The sequence below is a fragment of the Marmota flaviventris genome, chromosome 13 (assembly GCF_047511675.1).
Source record: "Marmota flaviventris isolate mMarFla1 chromosome 13, mMarFla1.hap1, whole genome shotgun sequence".
In the NCBI taxonomy this organism is placed as follows: domain Eukaryota; kingdom Metazoa; phylum Chordata; class Mammalia; order Rodentia; family Sciuridae; genus Marmota; species Marmota flaviventris.
Window position 1 is genome coordinate 95284450 of NC_092510.1, and position 26112 is coordinate 95310561.

Here is a 26112-nt window from a genome sequence, read left to right on the forward strand (position 1 = left end):
ATGCCAGTAAGAGAGACAGCTAATGGCTTCATTTCGACCCTCCCCTTCCAGCTGGGCACAGGTGGGGGATAATGAGGTCCCTCTCCCTAATCAAACTCAATTATTTACTACTCTATATAACCGCAAAGACATTCACATTCAGTTCAGAATATAAAACACACCGTGGGCTACTTCCAACCACTGCCACTGGGTATTTATAACAAACTCAAGTGGCTAACAGTTTGCCTTGGCAGGAGTTTAAGTGTGTAAAGTTTTGCAAACTGTTTCTGTTCAAATATGTCCTGCTGAAATGGGGTCCCAGGCGGGGTTCCATAACTGTCAGGTCAGTGAACTGCATAACATCTGAGAATGTATTCACCATGCAGTGCAGACAGAATCTGGAAATCAAACGCTTCGTTCTATTGCAACCTTCTGAGAAGCATCACAGTTTTTTCAGCAGCAAGACTGACACTGTATTAATAAACATTACAAGCCACGAGTCTGACATGTACATAGCAGCAGCTGACAGACTCCAAGTAAGCTGAGGGGAGAACAGAAGAAATCAAAATGAGACAAAGTAACGAAACATGGCCAAAGAGGGTGTATTATGAAACAAATCACATTCACATCAGAAATATGGGCCCTAAACTTTTAAGAGATATAGTGACTAAAGCACAATCTGGTATAATTTTTGGATACCAAAGTAAGTTGATGGCTATCTAAAATCAGTGCCTTTATTGTAGGAACAAAGCATATCCTGGCACAATTTCAGTAGACAAACATTCCAGTGAGCAAAACATACATATTTAGCTTGTCTGACCTTTAAATTCTTAGAAGTATGTAATTAATGCTTTCCATGTTTATTACTTACTCCAATATTTCTGTCAGTATAAACAGACACAAAGAAAAATCTTTTCTTTTCTCTAGACAGTAGCTGTTGCCAAAAAGGAAATCAAGTCAGATTTGCAAATACAAAATTAAATAGGCTGCATATGTTACATTTCCACACATAAGGACAATCTGGACAATGAAAATGTTTGCTAATTCGACAGAATGAAAAGAAACACACAGTTAGTCCTCTATGACTGGAGCAAACAATAAATAACTAGGATAATTTACACACATGTTGTCAGGCCTGGTTACAAAGAATGCACCAATATCTTATTTTATTTCTTATTCTATGTTAGCTCTGCCTCTTACCAAACTGTGTGACCTTGAAGTGCCTCTCTCTGACCCTCAGCTTATATTAGTTATAAAAATGAGTTTCTTATAAGGTATAAATGAAAAGAAGTCTGTTAGTAGCATGAACTGGTGTAAAAATGCTTTCTTCTCCCCCTCCTCTTCCTTTCCAGACCACAGCAATGCCATCTAAGAGCAGAGGAGGCTTCAAGCTAATGACACACTGTTTAACAAAGGTTTGATCACTTAGGGTATACTTTGGAGATACCATCAAAAAAGGCAAACTTATCTGTAGGCTCTTTGGAAAAGCCCTCATGCAGGAAAGAGCAATGAATCTGGGGCATGACTCTTTAAGAAAAAGAGCTCACCTTCCCCTTGGTTGCAGAGCCAAGAGAAGGCAAGACAGTCTCTGGGAGTCCTGTGGATGGCCGAGTTTCTGGTGAAAGACCTTCCACTCTTAATCCAATGGCTCTCTACTCATTAGCAAAACCCTAACTGGATTTCATTCAGTCGCAGCTCTTAGTTAGAACTGTTCCTTCTCCACGCTCATCTAATCCATTAAATATTTTAAGGAAAGCACATACTTTAGGAAGGCAGTTTAACTGTTCTTACTGACTTCTAACCTAAGGGGTTCTGTCCATTTTAGTGGCCTTGATTTTTCTTCCCTTAAAACCCCTTCCCCATTCTAGAGGATGATCCTGGTGTGAAACATTAATATCAACAAATGTAATGTAAGAACCCTATCACAGTTGCTTTTGTCATTGTTATTTGTGAGCTCAGTTCAGTTGCTGGTTGAATTATCCCTGTTCTAGGGGATGGAAGAAGGAGTTGGACAGGGCAGGTCCCTCCCTCGTCTTACTATGTTCTAGAGAATTAGCAGGTTTGGGCTTGATCCTTGCTGGCAAGGAGCAAGTCTTCCGATGTTGGGCACCATCTGAGATCCAGCTCTTATCTGGCCTGGATAAGCCCAAACTCCTCCCATTCCTCCCACCTTCTCCCTCCCTTCTATCCCTACCTACAATCCACTCCCATACTCCCAATATCCAGCCATCTTCAGTGTTTAGGCTTAAAGTGATCAGTAGTTAGAAACTTAGGGATTCCTATTTAGAAACATATTTGCTCTATCCAAAATCAATCAAGAACAATGGATACCTTAGAAATTCACCAGGAGATTTGTTAAGGAGGCAGTTTTCATTAGCAGGCTCCTAATTTACAAATTTACAATAATCCATTCTCTTTTCTCAAATACAACTCCAGGACCAGAGTTTTCCTGGGGCCAAAGGGCCTTGAAAAGGCTAGATCCAGGCGTACCAGGAAGACCCAAACAACTAACTTCCATTCTTTCCCACAGAACATTTGTCCATAAGGATTCATTTAAGTTAACTAGTTACTCTTCTAAAATGTAAGCAGTTATAAAATATAAGTATTAATTATCTTTGCATAATAGAAGGAAGGGAAATTTTAAATTATCTTTCTTTTTTCTTTTTTTTTTTTTTTTTGCGTGTGGGGGGGTGCGGGGCTGATGGGGTGATGCTAGGGATCAAACCCAGGGCCTTATGCACTGCTAGGCAAGTATTCTACCCCTCAACTACATCCACAGTCTTAAGATCTTCTTTTGTATGAAGAAACACAGATCTATTTTCTCATTTTTCTATAACAAATATATACTAATTATGCAATAAAAAATAACCCAAAAGAAGGTTAAAGTCCATTTATATCTTAGTGTAAATTATTCAGACTGATTAAAAAAAGATCTCTGACAGAAATAAGAGTAGTAAATATGTAATACTTCCTACATATCAGGGTCTGAGTCAATATTAATCCTTGCAGCAGCATTTTCTGTGGTTCAAGAGTCAAGAGATGAGTTCACAGGCCATTTGAGAATTTAAAACTTTGATATTAGCTCAACAAAAATCAAATTTATAGATGTAATTCTTCCATTTAAATCATATATGTGTGATTATCATATATATGATTATCACTGAACTAAAAGCAAAGTGTATGTCTATATCTATGATGTGTCACTCTACACATACAAATATGCACACCCAGCACATATATGAGATATGTAGGTCACTCTCAATCTTCCATGTTCTTCTTTCTTCACAATAATAAGGGAACCCTGAATCACTGCTTAGAGAAGAAATACCCAGGAGAGCGACCTGACTCTGGTCAGACATATGTGAATAAGAGAGAAACTTACTAGAATAAGCCAAAGGTTGACAAATCTGTCCTATGCACATTGCCTCTGTGTGGTCTGTTGGTACTCTTATACTACAATGGCAGACTTGAGTTACAGAAACTATATGACACACAAGCCTAAAATATTTATCATTTAGCCCTTTTTAGAAAAAGTTTACTAACCCCTGGGATAAGCTGTTGAGATTGGGGGTTGTGTGTTTCAGCAGCTAGAGTTATTCAACATCACTAATAGACTTGGTAAAGGTCAAATGGTGCCACTGCAAACTGCATACAAAAATAGTTTGTTCAACAGAGAAAAATGGTGGGAGAACTCAGGGGGTGCAAGGTTCTCCACTGGAACATGCTTGCTGATATCTGAGGAATTTGTGCTCTTTGGGGCCCAGGGCACACTGCACAGGTATCAATCAGGCAGAGAGCCCACCTAGATACAAATCAATCAACGACAGCAAAAAGTAGGTTGACCAATCATCCTAGTTTACAGGGGATGGGAGTGTGGCGAGGGGGATGAGGGTGCTTTCAGATGTAAGACCTTTAGTTTTGAAACAAACCTTGGCGAATGAACATGAATTGGTTACACCAGCAAAAAATATGGTGGGACAAAGGCAAAGAAGACTTTTCTAGTACAGAATATTTAAAATTTGGGAAAGATACACTATAAATCTGTTGGCCCATTAGAATCATGTTCTGATAGTTAAAAATAGATTCATTGTTTAAAAGAACAAATAATTAGGTAATATATTTCATATGAAAATCAAAAGACTCAAGTCGACAAGAAAAACATTTAGCATTCATTGAACCCAACATCATCAATTTAATTTCAGGAAAACATCAGCATTGAGGTTATTAATTAATACTTCATTAATATTATAGTTTTGTTATTTATTTTTATTTAGGTTGTATAAAAATATGAAACTTGCTGGATGTGGTGGCACATGTCTGTAATCACAGTGATGTAGGAGGCTAAGGCAGGAGGATGACAAGTTGGAGGCCAGCCTTGGGAAATTAGCATGAAATGGAGGAAGGATAGCATCTTCAACAAATGGTGCTGGGAAAACTGGAAATCCATATGCAACAAAATGAATCTGAATCCCTTTCTCTCGCCATGCACAAAAGTTAACTCAAAATGGATCAAGGAGCTTGATATCAAATCAGAGACACGGCATCTGATACAAGAAAAAGTTGGCTATGATCTACATACTGTGGGGTCGGGCTCCAAATTCCTCAATAGGACACCCATAGCACAAGAGTTAATAACTAGAATCAACAAATGGGACTTACTCAAACTAAAAAGTTTTTTCTCAGCAAAAGAAACAATAAGAGAGGTAAATAGGGAGCCTACATCCTGGGAACAAATCTTTACTCCTCACACTTCAGATAGAGCCCTAATATCCAGAGTATACAAAGAACTCAAAAAATTAAACAATAAGAAAACGAATAACCCAATCAACAAATGGGCCAAGGATCTGAACAGACACTTCTCAGAGGAGGACATACAATCAATCAATAAGTACATGAAAAAATGCTCACCATCTCTAGCAGTCAGAGAAATGCAAATCAAAACCACCCTAAGATACCATCTCACTCCAGTAAGATTGGCAGCCATTATGAAGTCAAACAACAAGTGCTGGCGAGGATGTGGGGAAAAGGGTACACTTGTACATTGCTGGTGGGACTGCAAATTGGTGCAGCCAATTTGGAAAGCAGTATGGAGATTTCTTGGAAAGCTGGGAATGGAACCACCATTTGACCCAGCTATTCCCCTTCTCGGTCTATTCCCTAAAGACCTAAAAAGAGCATGCTACAGGGACACTGCTACATCGATGTTAATAGCAGCACAATTCACAATAGCAAGACTGTGGAACCAACCTAGATGCCCTTCAATAGACGAATGGATAAAAAAAATGTGGCAGTTATACACAATGGAGTATTACTCTGCATTAAAAAATGACAAAATCATAGAATTTGCAGGGAAATGGATGGCATTAGAACAGATTATGCTAAGTGAAGCTAGCCAATCCCTAAAAAACAAATGCCAAATGTTTTCTTTGATATAAGGAGAGTAACTAAGAACAGAGTTGGGAGGAAGAGCATGAGAAGAAGATTAACATTAAACAGGGGTGAGAGGTGGGAGGGAAAAGGAAAGAGAAGGGAAATTGCATGGAAATGGAAGGAGACCCTCATGGTTATACAAAATTACATACAAGAGGAAGTGAGGGGAAAGGGGGAAAAAAAAGAAGGGGAAGAAATGAATTACAGTAGAGGGGGTAGAGACAGAAGATGGGAGGGGAGGGGATGGGGGATAGTAGAGGATAGGAAAGGCAGCAGAATACAGCAGACACTAGTATAGCAATATGTAAAACACTGGATGTGTAACTGATGTGATGTTGCAATCTGTATCCGGGGTAAAAATGGGAGTTCATAATCCACTTGAATCAAAGTGTGAAATATGATTTGTCAAGAACTATGTAATGTTTTGAACAACCAACAATAAAAATTAAAGAAAATTAGCAAGATCCTGTCTCAAAATAAACAAATAAATAAAAGGACCAGGGTATAGCTCAGGGGTAAAGCATCCCTGGGTTCAATCCCTAATTCCAAAAATCCATTATAAAATTTTATACCTAGAATCTTACATTTGTATGTACTTAAGCAGTATTATAATAAAACTAATTTGGGGGAACAATAAGGCTTAGCATTGAAGTTAAATTCAGGAAAATTTATTTTCCTTTAAAAGAGATCTATATATTACATTTAAGAAAATTCTTGGGGCTGGGGTTGTGGCTCAGGGGCAGAGTGCTTGCCTAGCATGGGTGAGGCACTTGGGTTTGATTCTCCACACTGCATATAAGTAAACAAATAAAGGTCCACTGATAACTGAAAAAAAAAAAAAAGAGAGAGAGAGAGAGAAAATTCTTATCATCCACATCTATAGATGAAGAAAATTAAGACTCACAAAGGTAAGTAAAGTTATCTCAAGTCATGGGCAAGTCACTGTGAGGTGTGATGTGAACCCAGGTTTGCCTAAATTCAAAGCCTGTGATGACTCATTTAGAGGGAAAGATGGTGTATGGAAGTCCCCTGCAGTGGGTTATATGAGGGCATATAAGGCCAGAAGGCAACCAAAGGCCTCCGGGTATTCAAAAGATAGGGACAGAGTTAAAGAGGGCTCAGAAAGCAGGGCAGGACACAGTACTTGGCCAAGCATTATCCTGGAAGGCTGAGATGCCTGAAGATTCCCTTGTTCCTTCTCCATGAAACCCTGTGCTGGGTGCTAAAGATACAGAGATTTACTTTATCAGTGCCTTCCCCATCTTCAAGGAGCTTAGTAGTAGTAGTCTTGCTACTATCTCTCAGGATATCTGCTCATAAGAGGACTAATTTGAAAATCTATGGATTCACAAAGTCCACTACCCACACATATTCGGTGAAAGTTATTTGAATTTTTTTTTAAGTCCAGATGATCAGTGTCCACCTAAACTCTGTCTCTCCTCTGCAATAAAACAGTAAGTAGAGGAAGCAAAAAAAAGTAGAAGTAGCAAAGAAATCTTTTCAGTTACCCATTTAAGAAACACATGGGAAAAAAAAAAAAAGAAACACATGGCATACCTATTATAGTAATGGAGCTGCGTTGGGTATTGTAGAATACTGATGCTCCAGTTCTGCACTCAAAAGGGTTGTTTCATTGTTAATAAGAGAAATAGCAGCTAACATTTAAGATAATACTTACATATACCTGACAAATGCTTTACATTCAATCCTCACAACTAATCTGTGAGGTGGGTCTTATTATTATCACATTTAAATGAACCATAGAAAGTTAAATAATTTATCCAGGATCACACACACTAGTCCAGGGCAAGGTCAGGATCAGCACTCAGAGACCACCATGCTTTTACATACTACACTCTAATAGAGGCTGAATCAGACAGCAGGTTTGTCCAACTGACTAAACCAACACCCAGGGTATTGCCAAGGACAAGGGCTTTGTTAAAATAGGGCATAGGGCCAAATCCAGGTCTGAGAACAATACCACATCTCTACATTGATCATAGTAAAAACTGAGCTATTTTGAAATTAAGTTAACATATCCAGAGTTAGCTCTTTGAGTGAGTACATTCCTTACAGTCAAACCTACTGCCCACTTTCTGCTTTAGCTGTGCCTTCCCAGCTTCTTTCTGTCCCTTCTCTGCTGGGAAAGAGATGCTAGGATAAAAGGAGGGAAATGAAGAGAAGGAGTCATGGTTTTACTCATGTTGCTGGATTTCCTCTCTGAAACTTTGACCCTGACCCTGGAGACCCTTGGGTCTGTCCTAACATCTGTAGGTACTTTGCTAGCTTAGCAGAGGAACCAGAAAGGTGGATGGGAGGTTGCAAGCCAAGAACAAATGCACAGGCAAATGGTCAATAATCTGTATTATTTCATCAGACCACCGAGAAAAAAAACAAAACACAGAAAGTTGAGTGACACCTTTGTTCTAAATGCTCAAATATAAAATCAATTTACCTCATGTTTTCAGAAACATTCCAGACATGTCAAATAAACTCTCCTGAACTTTAAAATAAGAAAAGATTGAGTGGGGTGCATGTTTGGGAGCGGGGAATGCAGAAATAGGGTAATTCTGGAGGAAAAAAAAAATAGAGCATTGATTTTAGAGCTGTTGTTACTCTCCACCTCGTTGGGTCCCTGCCATTCCCCAGAAGGAAGGTTCTCAGCAAGACTCTGCAGTCCTAGATGCCTCTCCTGGGAAGGTGCATTTACCCCAGTCCCCACCTAACACTACCCCAAAATCACTGCTTTAAATGCCCTTCTCTCTCTTTTTTTTAATATCTATTTTTTAGGTGTAGATGGACACAACACAATGCCTTTAGTTTTATGTGGTGCTGTGGATCGATCCCGGGTCCCGCCCATGCTAGGCAAGCACTCTACCGCTGAGCCACAATCCCAGCCCCCAGGCCCTTCTCTTTAAAAGGACTTTCAGTTCAAAATATTGCTATGATCATTTGTTACTGTACTAAAAATTTTTCTAATTACTAATTATATAAAACCTATAAAAATGCCACTGCACACATCTCCTCCTCCTCTTCTTTTTTTCCTTTGTCTGTGGTGCTGGCCTTGAGCATGCTAGGCAAGACTCTACCACACCCCAAGCCCCTATATACATCTTGTAAAGTAAAAAGGCTTCTATGAAAATACCTTATGATGAAAAATTTGTTTTATGAATTCTATTGGTAGTATTATAAAATTGATACATCTTTCAGAGAGCTATTTGTCAATAAAAAGTGAAAGTCTTGGGCTGAGAATGTAGCTTGGTGGTAGAATACCTGCCCAGCATGTGCGAGGCAGCCAGGAAAAAAAAAAAAAGTAAGAGTCTAAAGAAGACTCTACTCTCAGATCAATAAATCTACTTATGGGAAATGATCTTTAGGAAGTTATTCAACAGGGGTAAAAGGGATACAGAAATGACTGTCATTACATTAGTTACTCATTAAAACCAAACAAGGAAACAATGTAAATATGATATGGTTCCATTGCACTCATCAGTGATACACTCTGCCCCGCCCCCCCCCCCAGTCCCCGTCCCCCAGTACAGGGAATTGAACCTAGGAGTGCTCTACTACTGACCTACATCTTTAGTCCTTTTTATTTTTAATAACTTTATTTTATTTATTTATTTATTTTTATGTGGTGCTGAGGATCGAACCCAGGGCCTTGCATGTGCGAGGCGAGCGCTCCACCGCTGAGCTATAACCCCAGCCCCTTTATTTTTAAATTTTGAGGCAGGGTCTTGTGATTTTCCTGCCTCAGCCTTCGGGATCTCGGGCATTATAGGTATGTGCCACCACACCCAGATTGCTAATCACATTCTAAATGATTTATTCAACAACTGTATGCCCTTAGTAATCTCCATGAGGGAAGGATTAGCTCTGTGTGGGTCCCTGGCGCAAATAAATACAGACTATAGAAATCAAGAGCAGGGCTGGGGTGTGGCTCAAGCGTAGCGCACCCGACTGGCATGTGTGCAGCCCGGGTTCGATCCTTAGCACCACATACAAACAAAGATGTTGTGTCCGCCGAGAAGTGAAAAATAAATATTAAAAAATCCTCTTTCTCTCTCTCTCTCTAAAAAAAAAAAAAAGAAAGAAAGAAATCAAGAGCAGATGTTGAAATATTTAAAATTTAATGTTAAATAAAAATAATGTAAAGCTGGACACAGTGGCACAAACCTGTAATCAAGAGGCTGAGACAGGAGGAGTCCAAGTTCAAGGCCAACCTGGGAAACTCAGTGATACTCTGTCTCAAAATTAAAAATAAAAAGGGCTGGGGATATAGCTTAGTGGTAGAGTTCCCCAGGATTCAATCCCCAGTGCAGGGGTTGGGGGTGGGGAACAAGCGGACAAGTGAAATACATGTATGCTCAGAGGGAAGCCATAATCGACATGTCCATGGAAATGATTATACAAAGCTGAAAATGGCAATATTAGGATGGAGGGATCATTGGAAAAATTTTAAATTATCTTAAATGTTCTGTAAAGTTGATGTTTTGGGTGCCCTGGAAATGAAAAAGTGTGTGGGGGGGGCGGGGGGTGGGATTTGCTATTATGTACACCAAACTTGACCTCGGAGTCAAGTGCATGAAACTGCCACCGTGAAAGCTGGAGGAGCTGCTCCTCACAGCTTACCCCCAGGCCCTCGGTGGTCTTTCTTTGCTCAAGGGTAAAAGGACTCCAAATATCCATAAGTCAATATGTAGCATGATTCTCTTTTTCAGGAAAAATCTCAAACAAAGGCAATATGTTTTAAAGATATGAGGAAAGTCCTCCAAAGCAATTCCTCTTTAGGAATAGTGAATTTGCTAGTGCCTAACAGCAGGGGGTGCCAAAGGGATCACTATTGTTCCCAGGAGATGGCTGGGAGAAGGGCTGCAGAGGGAAGCCTGAGAGTGAAGGCCTTCCCTTAGCCACTGGGCCTCAGCAGCAAAGGAGACTTGAACTCACAAAAATTACATTTTTATCTACACTAATTCTGATAGCATTTCCTTGAATATAAAAGCATTAGTATGAGCAGTTACTGTGATGAACAGAAATCCTAGCACATTAGGGTTGGTGCTGATTTCTCAAATACCATTTACATTCATCAGCACTTTGAACATCAGACTTCAGGAGTTATGGTAAGAGCTGCAGCTGGGTCTTGTTATTTATCTCACCGGTAAAGCTAGACATAAGTTGATGACTTTATTTTTATTTATTTATTTTAAAGAGAGAGAGAGAGAGAGAGAATTTTTTAAATTATTATTATTTATTTTTTAGTTTTCGGCGGACACAACATCTTTTGTTTGTATGTGGTGCTAAGGATTGAACCCGGGCTGCACGCATGCCAGGCAAGCGCGCTACTGCTTGAGCCACATCCCCAGCCCAGTTGATGACTTTAAAATAACAGAATTCATTCATAATCCAGTGAAATTCATTTTATGCATTTACATACACTTTTCTGAGAAGGGCTTTTATAGACTTTACAAGACAGCCAAAGGCAAAAGAAAAGGTTAAGAACATTTGCTCTCTCTGAAGGAAGGCAATTGAGGAAGAATCAAATTTGATCTGAACAAAGTTGGAGAGAAAAGTTTGCTTTGTTTTGGTGCAGTGGATTGAACCCAGGGGTGATTAACCACTGAGCTACATCCCCAGTTCTTCTTACTTTTTGTATTCAGACAGGGTCTTGCTAAGTTGTTGAAGATCTCAATAAATGGCTGAGTCTGACCTCGAACTTGTGATCCTCCTGCCTCTAGAGTTGCTGAGATTACAGGCAAGTGCATCAAGAGAAAGGTACTTTAAATCACAAAAACGGCCACAATGCTTGATTTTCTTTTAGTTTGGATTCCTTGAAGAGGAGGCAAACCCAGGAGTTTTGCTTCACAGGGTCCAAATAAAATAGAACTTCCAGAGGCCCACCTGTAGAGATGATGTTCAAAGATCTACACACACAACTTGCTCCTACAAAGCAAGGCTGTATGTAGCCTGGGTGAAGAGACATGAAGTAACAACACAAATATCATTCCCAACATCTCTCTAAAAGTAATCTTATATGCGGACTCTCCAGATACCAAATAGAATTCATTTCATGAACAAAATCAAGATCATATCTGAAATGCGAGAGGACAGGGAGAAGATCTTGAGATAAATAACAGGTCAGTACTCACATTCGAACAAACAGCGACTCTTTGGATGTCAGACCAGGAGATGAATACTTTTCAACCAGGGCCAAAGTACTGAAGCCAAACTTATGAATGGGCTCATTGGAATCCAGCGGGGGGAAATCCGTGTCTACCTCCCCATCATCCTCAGCAATGTGCAGGCAGTAGGCACTAACATTGTCACTGAAAGGAAACCACAAAAGTGAGTGAATACCAAGGTAGGGAAAGGACGAGGAGATCAGAGGGAATGGTGCACAGCAAGCAAAGTGAGTTCACTGCTGATTTCTGCCCCAAGCCTATGATAGAACCAGAACCCCAAATCCCACTTCACCTATTAGGAAGAAAACACAGGGCAGTGCAACAGGAGGAAAACAATGTGAAATGAAGGGGTTTTGTTTGTTTTTGTTTTATTTTTTAGTACTAGGGTTTGAACCCAGAGGCACTAAGCCACATCCCCAGCCCTTTTTTATTTTGAGACAGGGTCTCAATAAGTTGCTGAGGCTGTTGAGATCCTCCTGCCTCAGCCTCCCCAGTCTCTGGGATTACAGGTGTGCAGCAGTGCACCTAGCTGAGGGTCTTTATATTACTCTACTCTTCTAACTTGTACTGAGCACCTGTTATGCTTAAGATGCAGAACTTAATCTCCAAGATCAAAGGTGAGATTTAGTATTAGTCCTAAGGGAAGTTTACAGTATAGCAGAGGGGAAAGTAAGCAGTACATTAACTATAATTAGATACAAACCAAACTACAAACACAGGAAAAAATTACTTGCAGTGGGTGTAGCCAGAGGCCTTTGATTAATGGGTAGGATTAAGACACTACCTGTGCTCTAGCTCAGGGAAATAACACAAAAGTAACACATGATGCTCCATATAGAAAATCAGTCCTATAGTTCTCCTTTTTATAAGAGTAACTCACACGGCAGTGTGATTTCAAACACACTTCCTTAGCAGAATAAAAGCAAATGGCCTGATACATCCTGACACAGACCCCTGGGCCAATTGACCACTTCTGGACATTTCCTACTTCCCTTGAATGTCTAGTCAGTACTCCTGGTTTTCAGTTTTTCCCAATACAGAATCAATACACACCCTCTTCTCCCCTCTTTGGGGAAAGTAAAAAGTCAATTAGTTCAAAAAGGGTAGAAAACTATATTAACATACAAACACTTTAAAACTGAAACCAACTTAAACACTTTACGGACACCCTCTTCAAAACTGCAGACTTGCTAGCATTCAGAAGCATGCTAGCTTCAGAAGCACATTCTAATAGTTCACAAGGCAAGAGAATTCTAAATTCTCCATCTTAAATTTGGAGTTTTAATTACATGATTGATGCTTAAATTAATTAATTGCAAAGTGTATGCTAATTGTTTAATTGGTTGCTTGATCTATATAGATCATTTTTTGAATTAAATGAGTTGATTTACAAAGTTTATTGATTGGATGTGACAATGAATTATTTCACTGACTACCTGATTTGCAATTTTCCCAATTAATTCACAAATCTTTAGCTGCAACTCTGCTTATTCAGAGAACTACTTCAGGTAATCTATACTCCGTGACTCTGTCATGGCTAAGAGATATTTATTGTATAAAACAGGTAACAGAGATAGATTAAAATTAATGGAAACTGTAAATTTGCTAAATGGATGGATAACAAGAAAGTAATCTGGCTATGTCTGTCACTATAAATTTCTATATATTTGCAATGCTGTTAAGAAATTTAAAATTTGTCTTGGAATGGTATAGAAAACTTTCAGATCTTTGTAGCAGGGTACCAATTTAACCACCAACAACTGTAGAAGCAGAAGAAAGAAAGCACTTTAGATGATAAAAATATCACAGTACAGTGCTAAATGCTTTGTGGGCAGAAAGATTTGAACTCAAATTTCAGCTCCATGGCTCAGGGGCTATGTGATTTCATAGAATAAGCTTTCCCTTGAGTTTTAGTTGCCAATCTCTAAAAATGGTAAAATCACCTAGTTCTAGAGTTGTAAAGATTAGATAAAATAATGTAAGTAGCCAGGCACAGTGATGACACCTGTAATCTCAGCAACTCAGAAGGCCGAGTCAGGATATCACAGGTTCAAGACCAGCCTCAGCAATTTAGTGAGGCCCTAAGAAACTTAGTGAGACAGTGTCTCAAAATTAAAAATAAAATGGGCTTGGGATGTGATTCAGTGGTAATACACCACTGAGTTCAATCCCCAGTACCAAAAATTAATTAATTACTGATGATGATGATGTAAGTAGTGCCTAGCGTATAACAGAAGTAAAAAAATAAATGATAATGTAACCATGATAATCAAATCAGATGGAAACTCACTTTTACAATTATGTTAATACATAAATTGTAAATACATACTAGAGTAACAAAGCAACAATGAACTGACCAGCTTGTTCCAGGTTCCAGGTACCTACATTTGTAACCAGAGTTAGCACTTCCACAACGCTGCAGCCTTGGGGCTGCTGAGCCCCCAGGGTTTTATGAACAGGGCAGACATTGATGAGACAAGCAACAGACAGCACAGATTATTTATTGCCATGTAAATCAACCTGAGAAATGCTTGTGATTCCCCAGTACCACAGAGGTTCAAGGGCAAATAATAAGCCTATTGATCAAAGCAGAAAGCCAAACATTGATATCAGAAGAATTCTGCTATGACTGTCACTGGACGCTCCCAAGTCCCCTCAAAGCAAATTCAACAAATGTCACAGGCTAAGATCTGAGAGCAAACCAAAGGGTTCACTGCCAAGTGCTATTATTTTTCTCTTCAGTTCTTAAATACAAAGTGTGAAATCATTCATTCAAAAACATCTACAAAGTGCCTACCTGTGCTGCAGCATACCCTGAGCACTGGGAACACAGCAAGGAAAAGAATGACTCCTGCTGTATTATACAAGACTAATGGAAGTCTCTTCTGGGTCAGTAAAGTTTAGCAGCACACAGTGCTCCAACCCTTGAGAAGATAAAGACCAACATTCCATATTCTATGCATAGACTTTCTGATTCTTTATGACTTTATAAAGAGATCATTAGTAAAGCTGCTACTGTATTTTTGACTTTAAAACTGCTCAGAATTTCAAATTAGTACTCACTCAACACTAATCATTGGATATATTTACTGAATACTATGTACTAGACACTGTGCAAAGGGGTGCCAACACATAAGCTCACTGGAATGAATCTCCATATCAAATCTGTGCAAGAACCAGTTATTATTATTATTATTTCTATTTTATAAATTAGAAATCTGAGGCTCAAGGGGGTTAAGTGGCTTGTTCAAGATTAGACAGTGTGTAAGTGACAGTGTTGAGATTCAAAGCTGGCAATCGAGAGTCCTTGTTATGACGCATCACTTCCCAAGGTGTTTGGGAACACACATTTCTAAGGAAATGCCACATTTGGCATTTGAAGAGAAGGACAAAATCATGACCCATTACTTATCTTAAAAATTAGAGGCTTAGATTTATTTCAGTCTTTTACTTTTAGAGATTGGTAGTGAGACCTAAAAAAAACAGAATAGCAAGATCATGATTATCTAATTAAACAGATAAAGCTGGTCTAGAGAATTCATGTCTCCTCTCCCTTTTACTCCTATTTTGATCTTATCAAAAACTGATGACATTCTGAAATGGGAGAAGGAAAAGGGGTGCAGCAGTCCCCAACCCAGGAATTTCCAAACACCAACACCTAGAGTTTACAACATAAGGAAAAAAGGGGAGCCTTCCTATGACATTGTTTGGTGCAAAGAACAGGATTTAAATGCTAACTCAGCCACTAACCAGTTGGGAAAAAAAAATCTCTCTGAGAACCATTTTCTTATCTGATAAAATCTTTCCTTGATTTCTCCAGGAGAATCACGTGAGTCTCTGAAATCCAACTGAGTCTCCTCTCTGGTTTAACAGAACTTGTTTAATATTTCTACATATCAACAACACATTGCTCTTTTTCCTATTTATGCAACCAGATTCTCCTAAAGAACAGGGAATCTTCTATTGTCTCTGCATGTTTGCTGAAGAGTAAAATGGCTGGTTGGCATTTAGAAAGTAGTGAACAAATATTTGTTAAATGAATGAATATATAAATATGTAGACTGAATCACTATGAAAAAACATAAAGGGTATTATTAATGAAGTATGTGTTAATGAGAAGAGGGGACGTAATAAGCTTTTCTTTTTTTTTTTTTTCCTTTCATGCTTGTCACAGTGATATCTGTTAACCAAATGGGGCTTTCTATGCAATGTACATGTGTTAGAGATTGTAGCTCAAGACAAGGGGAGAAGGCAGCACAGGAAGTGGTGAGGAGGAAAGCATCAATTTTATAGACCATCCATCAAGATATGGGTACTGGCATACCACTTTTTAATGGAGAAAAACCAGAAATGATTACAACTGTGTAAAAAGTTTCAATTGTCTACAGATAAAAAGACTAGAAACAAATGCCAAAAAGTTTACAAAGACTATGCATACATGTAAGCTGTGAGCATTTTAAAAATAATTTTCTATACTTTCCAAATATTCTAAGTACATGTGACTCTCATTTTCCTTTATTTTTAAAATATTTATTTCTAATAAGGGTAATATGTGATTATTGTACACAATTTAGAAATATGGAGCAGTATAAGAAATAAAGGGAAACCTCTCAGCATCCCACACAGAGAGAATCGCTTTTCCTAGAGATCCTGAGCACTTCCTGCTTCACCTTCATCCCCAGGTTCCTAAATGGTCACTTTCTCTACCAAATTCTGGAATTATAGAGGAAATAATCTGATCTTCCACATAAAGGTCTTGCGAGGATTAAATGACTCAAATTAACCAGTGTCTAACATTAAAAAAAAAAAAAAATCTTGTCAAGCAGGAGGCAAAGAAACCTAGAACGCCTAGTTTTTGACTCACTACCAGAGAAGAATGATCAAAAGACTAAAAAGGCAAGAACAGAACAGGTTGGGTCCATAAGAAGAGGCTTAATTTAGAGCTGGCTTGGGATGGAAGCAGTAGTTCCTCTGAAGGACCATGAGCCTATAAAAGGACTAGAAGCTTGAACAATGAACAGGTGCAAAATGGTGACAATTGTGAGAAAGAGATCCATGAGAGTAGTGGGGATGCAGATGTGGAATCAAACCTTTAGTAAGCATAATAACCCAATTTCAGTTATTTTTCATCAAATTAGATTAAAATTTTTCATTAGAAAAAATTATTTCACTGAATTTTGATCAAGATTCATTTTATTTTCAATGTTGGTGTGGCTTTCATGAAGTGACAAAAGCCTGTGGCCCATATATAGATGTCATATAATTCATATATGAAAATTCAGGAGCATTCCAGGAAGCATCTCAGATTTTACCAAATGTGATCTGGCATGTTTAAATTACACACTCACAAAAATTCACTCTTCTTTGAAAACTGCAAAATATGCTTAAGTATAACCAGAGAGATGAATACTTATTATGTTGTTTTTAATGAAAAATTTAAAGGGCATGATTCCAAAATGTCCAGAACTTTCATTACTAGGGCTTTGGTGTTTATTGTGATAGCAGAATCAATATTAAGTGCATGTCAGGCATTAGCAAGAAAAACAAAGTCCTCAACTTACAGTTTAGAATTTGATCTCTCTGAAGTCAGATCAAAAAGAAAAAAATTTTTTAAGGGACTGGGGTTTTGGCTCAGTAGCAGAGCTCTTACCTTACACATATGAGGCACTGGGTTTGATCCTCAGCATTACATAAAAACAAACAAAATCCGTGTATAACTAAAACAAATTTTTTTTAAAGTTTTAAGACTGTCAAGATTTCCTTTTCTCCAAGACCCATAAAATGGAAAGTAAAAATTGGTAAGTAACAGTATAAGATTTGTTAAGACAAAGCAATCTCACAGAGGAATAATTAATCTCAAATTTTCTGGTACAGAAGTTCTAGAGAAATAACCACTAATTTCTAAGTAAAAGCAAGACCCTGGTACTACTCTGAGCTCCTTTTTGGATGGTACCTGATGATCTTCAAATTCATTGATACTTGCCACATGCTGTTAATCTCATCTAGTGTAGTTTTCTTTGTTGTTATACTTTTCATCACTAGAAATTCCATTTGGGTTTTAAAAAAAATACCTTCTATTTTTCTCTTCATCATGTTCACATTTAGGGCTCTGTCACCTTGACCATATTAAACATGTTCATAATAGCTAATTTAACATTGTTGTTTGCTAATTCTATCTTTCTGTCATTTCTGGGAAGTTCTTCATATTGTTCTAAACTGGGGATATTTTTTTCAAACAAATTCAGTTGGCAGAATTCTGAATTTCAGAAACTCATAAAATCTATTATAAACCATTCTGTAACCATTCTCAATACCACTACCTAAAGGATCTTTCAGAAACATAATTGTGATGCCTTCACCTCCATGCTTAAAGCCTTTATACCTTTAGAATAAGGTCAAGAGCCCATTAATAGAAGCTGCCTTCCATAATACCATTTGCTGTACTTTCCCCACCTTCCAACCAATCCCCTGCTATTCTAGAACACACAACTTAGGCTCAACTACACCCACTGCTTGCAGTTCCTCAAGTCACATGCAGTTCCCATCACCATTCAGTCCAGAGGCTCCCTGTTCCTCATGGGTCAGAAAGATTTAAGCTATAGCTCAAGTATCAGTTCCACTAAGGCTGCTTCCTTGACATCATCCCACCCTGGCCCCAATTCAATCCAGGCCTCCATCTCCAAGCAGAACCAGAGAACCCTTCTCTAGAAGTCTCAATGACACTGGGGCTGAACATGTGTGATCTGGTGTCTGTCTCAACCACCAACCTGATCCTCAAGGCCAGAAACTATTTGATGACCCTCTGTATCCCCAGCACAGTGTCTGGGACAGTGTAGATAACATGTAAATGCTTAGTGGGAGGGAGGGAGGAGGGAACAAGGAGAAAGAAGAGGGAGGGAAGGAAGGGGTCTCTTAAATGGCTATGGTATCCGTGATGCTTTTCATGAGAAGAATCTCATTTTTTCATACAGTACAACAAGGGAAATGGACGCAGACCTAGGTTCAAATCCTGATTCCATTACCCATTCCCCTGCTTCTTTGCTTTTAATACCCTCTCTTTCCTTCCCATGCCACTTGCTAAGAATATTCATGGTACTGGTAAGTTACTTCATTTCCTGACTCTCAGTTTTTTTTTCCAGCAAAAATGTTATCTGTGCTGTGACTTATAAAGCTATTGTAAGGAATAAGATAATACCTTTAATGTGCTTTACACCCAGTAGGCATGCCACTGCCTTCTTACCTACCAACACGTTATCTAGTGTTGTGGAAACTCTGACCACTATAAAATGACAATGACGGGTTTTCTTTCTATCCAGCTCATGAGGAAACCTTGCAATAACACACCAACCATTTACGTAAGTACATCACAAGTGGAGAACATCTACTTGGTGATCTATATGGGGTGTCTCGGCAGACACATCTGGAGAAGGGCCCCCCTGGCAGGGCAAGACGGAGGGTCATTTCAGTCCAGATCTTTCAATGTTCCCATGTTCTCTCATCCATTCCACAAATTATTTATTGCACTGTGTTATGGACTTGGGGCTATAAGACCATAAAATAGACATGGTCCAGATACTATTTATCAGACTTCTCTTAGATATCTCTCAAGTAATCTCAGCCTTCATTACATCCCTAACTATGGATTCACCCCTCTCTGAACCTGTCTGGTTTCTGGGTTGCATGGCTTCAACACCACATGAACAGTTCTTCCACATCTGCTGGAGGCCCTCCTCTCTCTTCACTTACAATTAACATCTCTACACAGGTGACTTCTGAATTCCCATTTCCAGCTAACCTCTCCTCTGAACTCCAGACAAGCAAAATACAATGACTGTCTGAGAACTTCTTTTAGAAATATATAGCAGAGCTGTAGGCAAGACCAAACTCCTGCTGCCTCTGCGGCTCTTCTTCAAACCCTGGAAGTCACTTTGCAAAGGCCATTCTCCCATGCTGTCTATTTCAGTCAAAGGCACGACAACACAGAAAGTGTGCAAGTCCAAAATCCAGGGAGTCATCTTTGACGCAGCTCTTCTCCCACATTCCACACCTAATTCATCCTCAAGTCCTGAGAATTTCCCCTCTCAAATATTTTCAGAATCTGTCTACGTCTCCCAGACCCCACAGGGGCCGCTGCCACCTCTCAGTCTCATTCCACTCTAGCCTCTCCTCCTCCTTTGTGCTCTGGTCACACTAGCCTTCTTTCATTCTCTGACACAATATGCTTCCTCCTGTCATGGGGTCTTGGGTCACGCTGCTCCACCTCCTGGGCTCTTCCCCCACCAAATGCCTCTGGTGTCCCTTTCCCAGGGAATTTCCCCAACTTCTAGACTAGGCTTTCATAAACAGCGTTTCTTTCCTTCAGAGCACTTAACTTCATTTTTTTTCAATATTTATTTTTTAGTTGTAGTTGGACACAGTACCTTTATTTTATTTATTTATTTTTGTGTGGTGCTGAGGATCGAACCCAGGGCCCCGCATGTGCAAAGTGAGCGCTCTACCACTGAGACACAACCCCAGCCCCCTTTACTCCATTTTTAAGAAACATTAATTATTTGAATTAATTTTAATCATTTGCCCACTTCCCTCAGTAGACTGTGGAATTCATGAGAGAGAGACCATATCTAGTTCTATTCACTACTGTACACCTAGCAAAATGCCTGGGATATAGCAAACACACAATACCTATTTGTAGAATGCAAGAATGAATACAAATGATAAGGCAAATGAGATGAGCCAGTTACAAAGTACTATTACACTTGATGATTTCTTCTTCCCAACACACTGTAAATATTTTGAATGAATCGAATGGTATTTCTCTCGTTCTCTCTTTTATCCTCAATACTTAGTGTGTGGGACTCCAAAATATTTGCTGAATGAAGGAATGTCAAACTACAGAGATATAAGGTCAGCGGTTGCCAGAGACGAGGAAGGAGAGGGGAACAGATGGAGCACTGGGCTTGAGCAAAGTATCAAGCGGGGAAGAAAAAGGCATTTTTGACTAGAAACAAGCAAAACAAGACAGAGTATTGCTGCCAGTTACAGAGTATAAAGCTCGGGATGCACAGGAGCACATGTGGAGGCATCAGAAGGGGAGGGGCCATTCAAACTGTATTATTTAGGGAAGGGGTTCTCATGATGACTCCGAGGGACATAAAGTAGAAGAAGTAACCTAGAAATGAGAGAAGAGTGGCTATAGATGTGCACGCAGACAGTGCAAGAGGGAACTATAAAGAACACACACACACACAAAAAAAAACCCAAACAGCAAAGCTCTCTGGAAACATCATAAGGTCCCACATCTACACACTGTCATAAACCCACAGGACTCAGAGCAGGGTCCTCAATTCATCAAGAACAGGCTTTACTATCTATTCCTGCTGAACTATTATTGGTACTGGTTGCAGCAGTAGCTGCTAGAGTACTTAGTAACAGCAGAAACGTATACTTAAGTATTTGCCATGTATTTTCAAGTTTCATTTACATAAATATCCTATTAGATAGCTTCTACCTCATTCTAGACAAGAGAAAACCATACTACATGGGGCTTAAGTAATCCATCCAAGATCACCCTGCTGTTACGTTAACACCAGACTTAAAACTGAGGCTACACCTTACGTCCCACACTTTTAACCATTATCTTATACTCTAAGAAGGCAGATGATGATATTAACATATTTTAGATAGCTTTTATGAAAAATTATCAAAATGAAATTTGATATTTAATGAGATAAACCCTCAACTATCTACAAAACCCACCAACTTTCCCAAGAGCTCTAGATAGGTGAGATTCTGTCATAATGAGTAAACTCACCACAGAATGATGATCTCCATGGTGTAGCTCTCTTAGTATATGGTGCAGCTCTCTTAGTATATGGTGCACTATTCAATATGGTATCCATAAGCTACATGTGGCTAGTAAACATTTTTGAAATGTGGATAATCTAAACTGAGGTATGCTATAAGTTACAAATAAACATCAGATAATGAAGGCTTATGACCAAAACAAGAACATAATATATCTCATTAATAATTTTTGTGTTACATGTTCAAATAATATCATTTTGGATGTAATAAAAGATATTATAAGGGCTGGGGTTGTGGCTCAGTAGGGCACTTGCCTAGCACATATGAGGCACTAGGTTTGATCCTCAGCATCACATAAAAAATAAATAAATAAAATAAAGGTACTATATCCATCTATAACTAAAAATATTTTTAAAATATACTATAAATTAATTTCACCTTTTGTTAATTTTCATAAATATGATTACCAGAACATTTAAAATGACTCATGCTCCTCACATCTGCAGTTTGTATTATATTCCTTTTTGATAGCTCTGAGCATAGCCATAATCTCCAAGGCACTCTCCTCCAGCTTCTGGACTACAGCAAACTTCTCAAGCTTTTAGTAGCTCACCTATCAAGAGCATGATAAATAGCAATCACATTTATGGTGAATGCTGAGGGGACACTGCAAGGAAGAAGGCAGGGAAGGGCCATTCTAATATATAAAAAGAGTCGTAATATATGATTAAAGTCTCTACATCAGAAATGGAATAGTCAAAATGACTCTTGAAAATCCCTTAAATTATCTATTAAGTATAGTAAATGTGACTTTGTACAAAGAGTGAATGTAAACCAAGTTGATGACACAGTAAAACCACACTGAATTTTATTTTTCTCTCAAAAATTGTTTTACTCTTGAATCAAATATAAGTTAAGGAATTTTTAAAAATATTTTTTAGTTATAATTGGACACAATACCTTTGTTTTATTTATTTATTTTTATGTAGTACTGAGGATTGAACCCAGTGCCTCATACATGGTAGGTGAGCCCTCTACTGCTGAGCTACAACCCCAGCCCCAAATTAAGGAATATTTTTAAAAATCTTACAGATAAGAAATAGGCCTACAGAAACACAGACCTAATCTTTGACACAAGAGCAAAGGCAATCCAATGGAACAAACAGTCTTTTCAGCAAATGGTGATGGAGCAACCAGACATCCACATGAAAATATGGAATCCAGAAACAGACCTTAGACCTTCCCCTCACTGCCCCCTAAAAAATACCCTCAAAAAAGATCATTTATTTATTTTTGGTTTTTTGGCAGTTCTGGGATGGAACCCAGGATCTTGTTCCCCCACATTCGAGGCAAGCACTTAACCACTGAGCTACATCACAAGCCTAGGATCACAGATCTAAATCTAAATCACAAAACTATAAAACTTCTAGAAGATAACTAAGGACAGAAAACTAGATGACTTTGGATTTGGATGGTGATGACTTTGTAGATCTAACTCTAAAAGCACAATCCACGAAAGAAAAAATAAGCTGAAGTTAATTAACATTTAAAACTTCTGCTCTGTAAAAAATAATGTTAAGAGAATGAAAAGATAAGCCACAGATTAGGAAACTTCTTGCAAAACTTCTAAAGAACTTTTTTCTAAAATACACAAAGAAGTTAAAACTCATCAATAAGGAAACAAAATTTCAATTAAACAGACAAAAAATATGAATATCTCACCAAAGAAGAAAAAGATAGCAGACACACATGTGGAAAAAGTGCTCAACATCAATAATAAAACACGAGATACCTGTATATACCTATTAAAATAGCTAAAATCCAAAATACTAACAAACCAAATGCTGATGAGGATGTGGGGCAATTTGTGTTTAATGATACATCTGGACAAGTCTACAGCTTGTGTTACATTTACTGTATCTTTTCATTCTTCTTCTTCCTTGCCTGTACATCTAGATGGACAAGTCTACATCTTGTGTTACATTTACTGTTTCTTTTCATTCTTCTTCTTCTTTGCCTGTAGCTGAACCAATAAACTTTCATTACTCATTTTTCTCTTTCATGTTTAGAAAGCCATATAATTTTTTTCCTTAGTGGTCACTCTTGCATTTTACATTTGCATAATTTCACTTAGGACTCACATGTGTAGTTGTCTGGTGGCTCCACTCTCTCTAATCTGGACACAAGCTTAGCACACTTTAGTTACACGCTGAACTTTCCCCTCTCATCTTCTTTGATATAATTATCTAAAATTATCTAATATTTTTTTAAATGAAGGATTGAATCCAGCAGCACTCAACAACCACCGAGTCCCATTCCCGGTACTTTTTATTTTGAGACAGGATCTCACTAACTTGTTTGAACCGGCCTTGAATTTGTGATCCTTCTGCCTCAGCCTCCTGACTAGCTGGGATTACAGGCATGTGCCACAACACCCACGCTAAGAAACATTTCAAGAATAAAATCAGGCAATACAAAGCCATTAGTGCCATGGCTTCCTTTAATGTTTCACCATTCCCACTTCATGCTGAAAAGGGTCAGCATCACAGCCTCAGGAGACCAGCTGACTTACCCTTGTCTGAGCTTGATGTTATTCTGGTTGGAAAGGCTTTCTTCCATTTTCATCAGAGCAATACAGATTATCTTTATATCCACAACTTATTCAGGCAAAAAGGATGAAAATGTCAATAAAAACTTTAAAGAAGTTGGGCACGGTAACGCACGCCTGTAATCCCAGCAGCTCAGAAGGCTGAAGCAGGAAGATTGCAAGTTCAAAGCCAGCCTCAGTAACTTAGCAAGATCCTGTCTCTAAAGAAAATAAAAAACAGGGCTGGGGATGTGGCTCAGTGATTGAGTGCACCTGAATTCAATCCCTGGTACAAATAAATTTAAAAAAAAGAAGAAGGAGAAGGAGAAGAAGTTTAAAGAATAATTAATTTTATGTGCAAATTTTTAATGTGCTTAAAGAAAAACTCTGCTAACTCTAAAAATGGGAGAGGGGAGAAGAAAGTTTCCCTGAGAACCTGTTTTCAAAAAAAGGCATTCACTACATTTTACCATATTCCAATCTCTATTGCTACAAAGAACTAGAAGAGAACGCCTGTCAGAGAAGAAATTCAAGTAAGGGAGAGCCAATGCAGCAAAGCACTTTAAAATTCAAGTTGGAATGTCCAGGCACAGAGATTCTACTTTCAAGCACAAAATATTTAATTTTTTAATGAGGAATACAACCTAGTGATTGAGGGGAAAAAAATTAGCCACTGACTGATAACAAAGAAAACAAAAATACAGACTAAAATTCTACAGAAAGCAAAAGGAAATAATGTAAGGACTGACATTAGACCGACCTGAAATCAAATCCTGACTATGTCATCTCCCATTGGTGTAACCTTCAGCAAGTGACAACTCTCTGACCCTGAGTTTTCTCCTCTGCAGAGAGAGGATCATATAATAGGGAGCTGGGAGAATCAAACAGGACACCCGTTATGAAGTACCTAGCCCAGGGCTGGCTCGTGGTAGGTGCTCAACATCAGTTCCTTCCCATTACCTCCCACACTGCTTTCGTTGGCAGGTATAATATAAGGGCTTGGGGGAATTGTTAAAATTCATTTTCTCATGTCTATATTTATGAACAGATAAGCCTGTTTTGCAAGCAGATTTCTGAGGTAGCCTGAAATACACAGGCCCAAAGTCTGGTGAGCACCCTGAACTGGATCAGTATGGAGCTCTGGTTCCCAGGCCAATGCCTAGAAAGACTGACTTGGCCAAGAATACAGTTTTGGTGACCAGAAATCTGCCAGAAACTAGAGCAATCAAAACCAGAAAGGATTACTTGAGCTTCGGCTCCCGTCCTTCGCTTGTATACTGCCAACAGATGAGCCCAATGAGGTCCTGTACCCTGGCGCTGGCCATTGTCACCACGGTCATTGGCAGCAGTCTGTCCTGGCTTGAGTGCAGGGGGAGGTAGACATCGATCTTCTTGGTTGCAGTTGTGCCTACGTGACCCTGTGGACAGAGCACATGCAAGAGTGAAGCGCACAGCCAGGGTTGTGCAGCCCACAGTGGTCACAACCATTACTCTCAGGCCCAGGTGCGGACCAGCCATTGCTCATCCTTTCTGCACAGACCTGCTCTGCGCCTCTACTGGTCCCAAAGCAGAACACTGTCTAGCTTCAAGGGTATTTTTCCTTTAGTTTTCATTTTCTAAGGGTACAATGAATCCAGCTCTGCCAACAGGAAGGTAAATGAGCACCACAACCAAGATGAACGATCAAGAGCAGTGATCAGAGCTGACGTTTGGCATAGTAGTAGACTAGTAGACTAGCTTTTGCTGCTAACTCAATATGACCTTGGAGAACTCTCCATCAGAACTCTGTGGCATCAGCTGTCCTCCCTGGAATCCACTACTGAAAAGTGTCTCCTTGAGATGTTGAGATAAGCTGCCTAGCAAGTTGCCACACTCTCTGGGGAAGCATTTGCCCTGGAATCAAGTGCTTGCCTTCTCAGAAACTACTGGGACTATGTCCACTATGTAGCATACCTGTTTACTTCAGTGTCACACAAGTTGAAGGGTCCACGGTCTTTGCTTACTGCCTATCCTCACAGTGCTCTGCCTATCGCCCACACCCGCTCTTCCCTCCTGAAGCTTCCACTGGGTCCTCAAGCTCCTGCACTAAGCAATGTTCATAAATCCTCAGCTGCTTTTAATAAACACTCCCTC

At 39.0% G+C, this 26112-nt stretch overlaps 1 protein-coding gene across 3 annotated transcripts in view; it reads right to left on the minus strand.

Moving 5' to 3' along the window:
- The window catches only part of Mapkap1 (MAPK associated protein 1), a 230116-nt gene that overhangs the window by 97371 nt on the left and 106633 nt on the right, over positions 1 to 26112 (minus strand). For all 3 annotated transcript variants that reach the window (XM_027944296.2, XM_027944287.2, XM_027944306.3), the window contains exons 5-6: positions 25225 to 25397; positions 11556 to 11732 (exon numbers count right to left, since the gene is read on the minus strand). In XM_027944296.2, coding sequence (XP_027800097.2) covers positions 11556 to 11732; positions 25225 to 25397 — 350 coding nt within the window. The remainder of the gene's footprint in view (positions 1 to 11555; positions 11733 to 25224; positions 25398 to 26112) is intronic.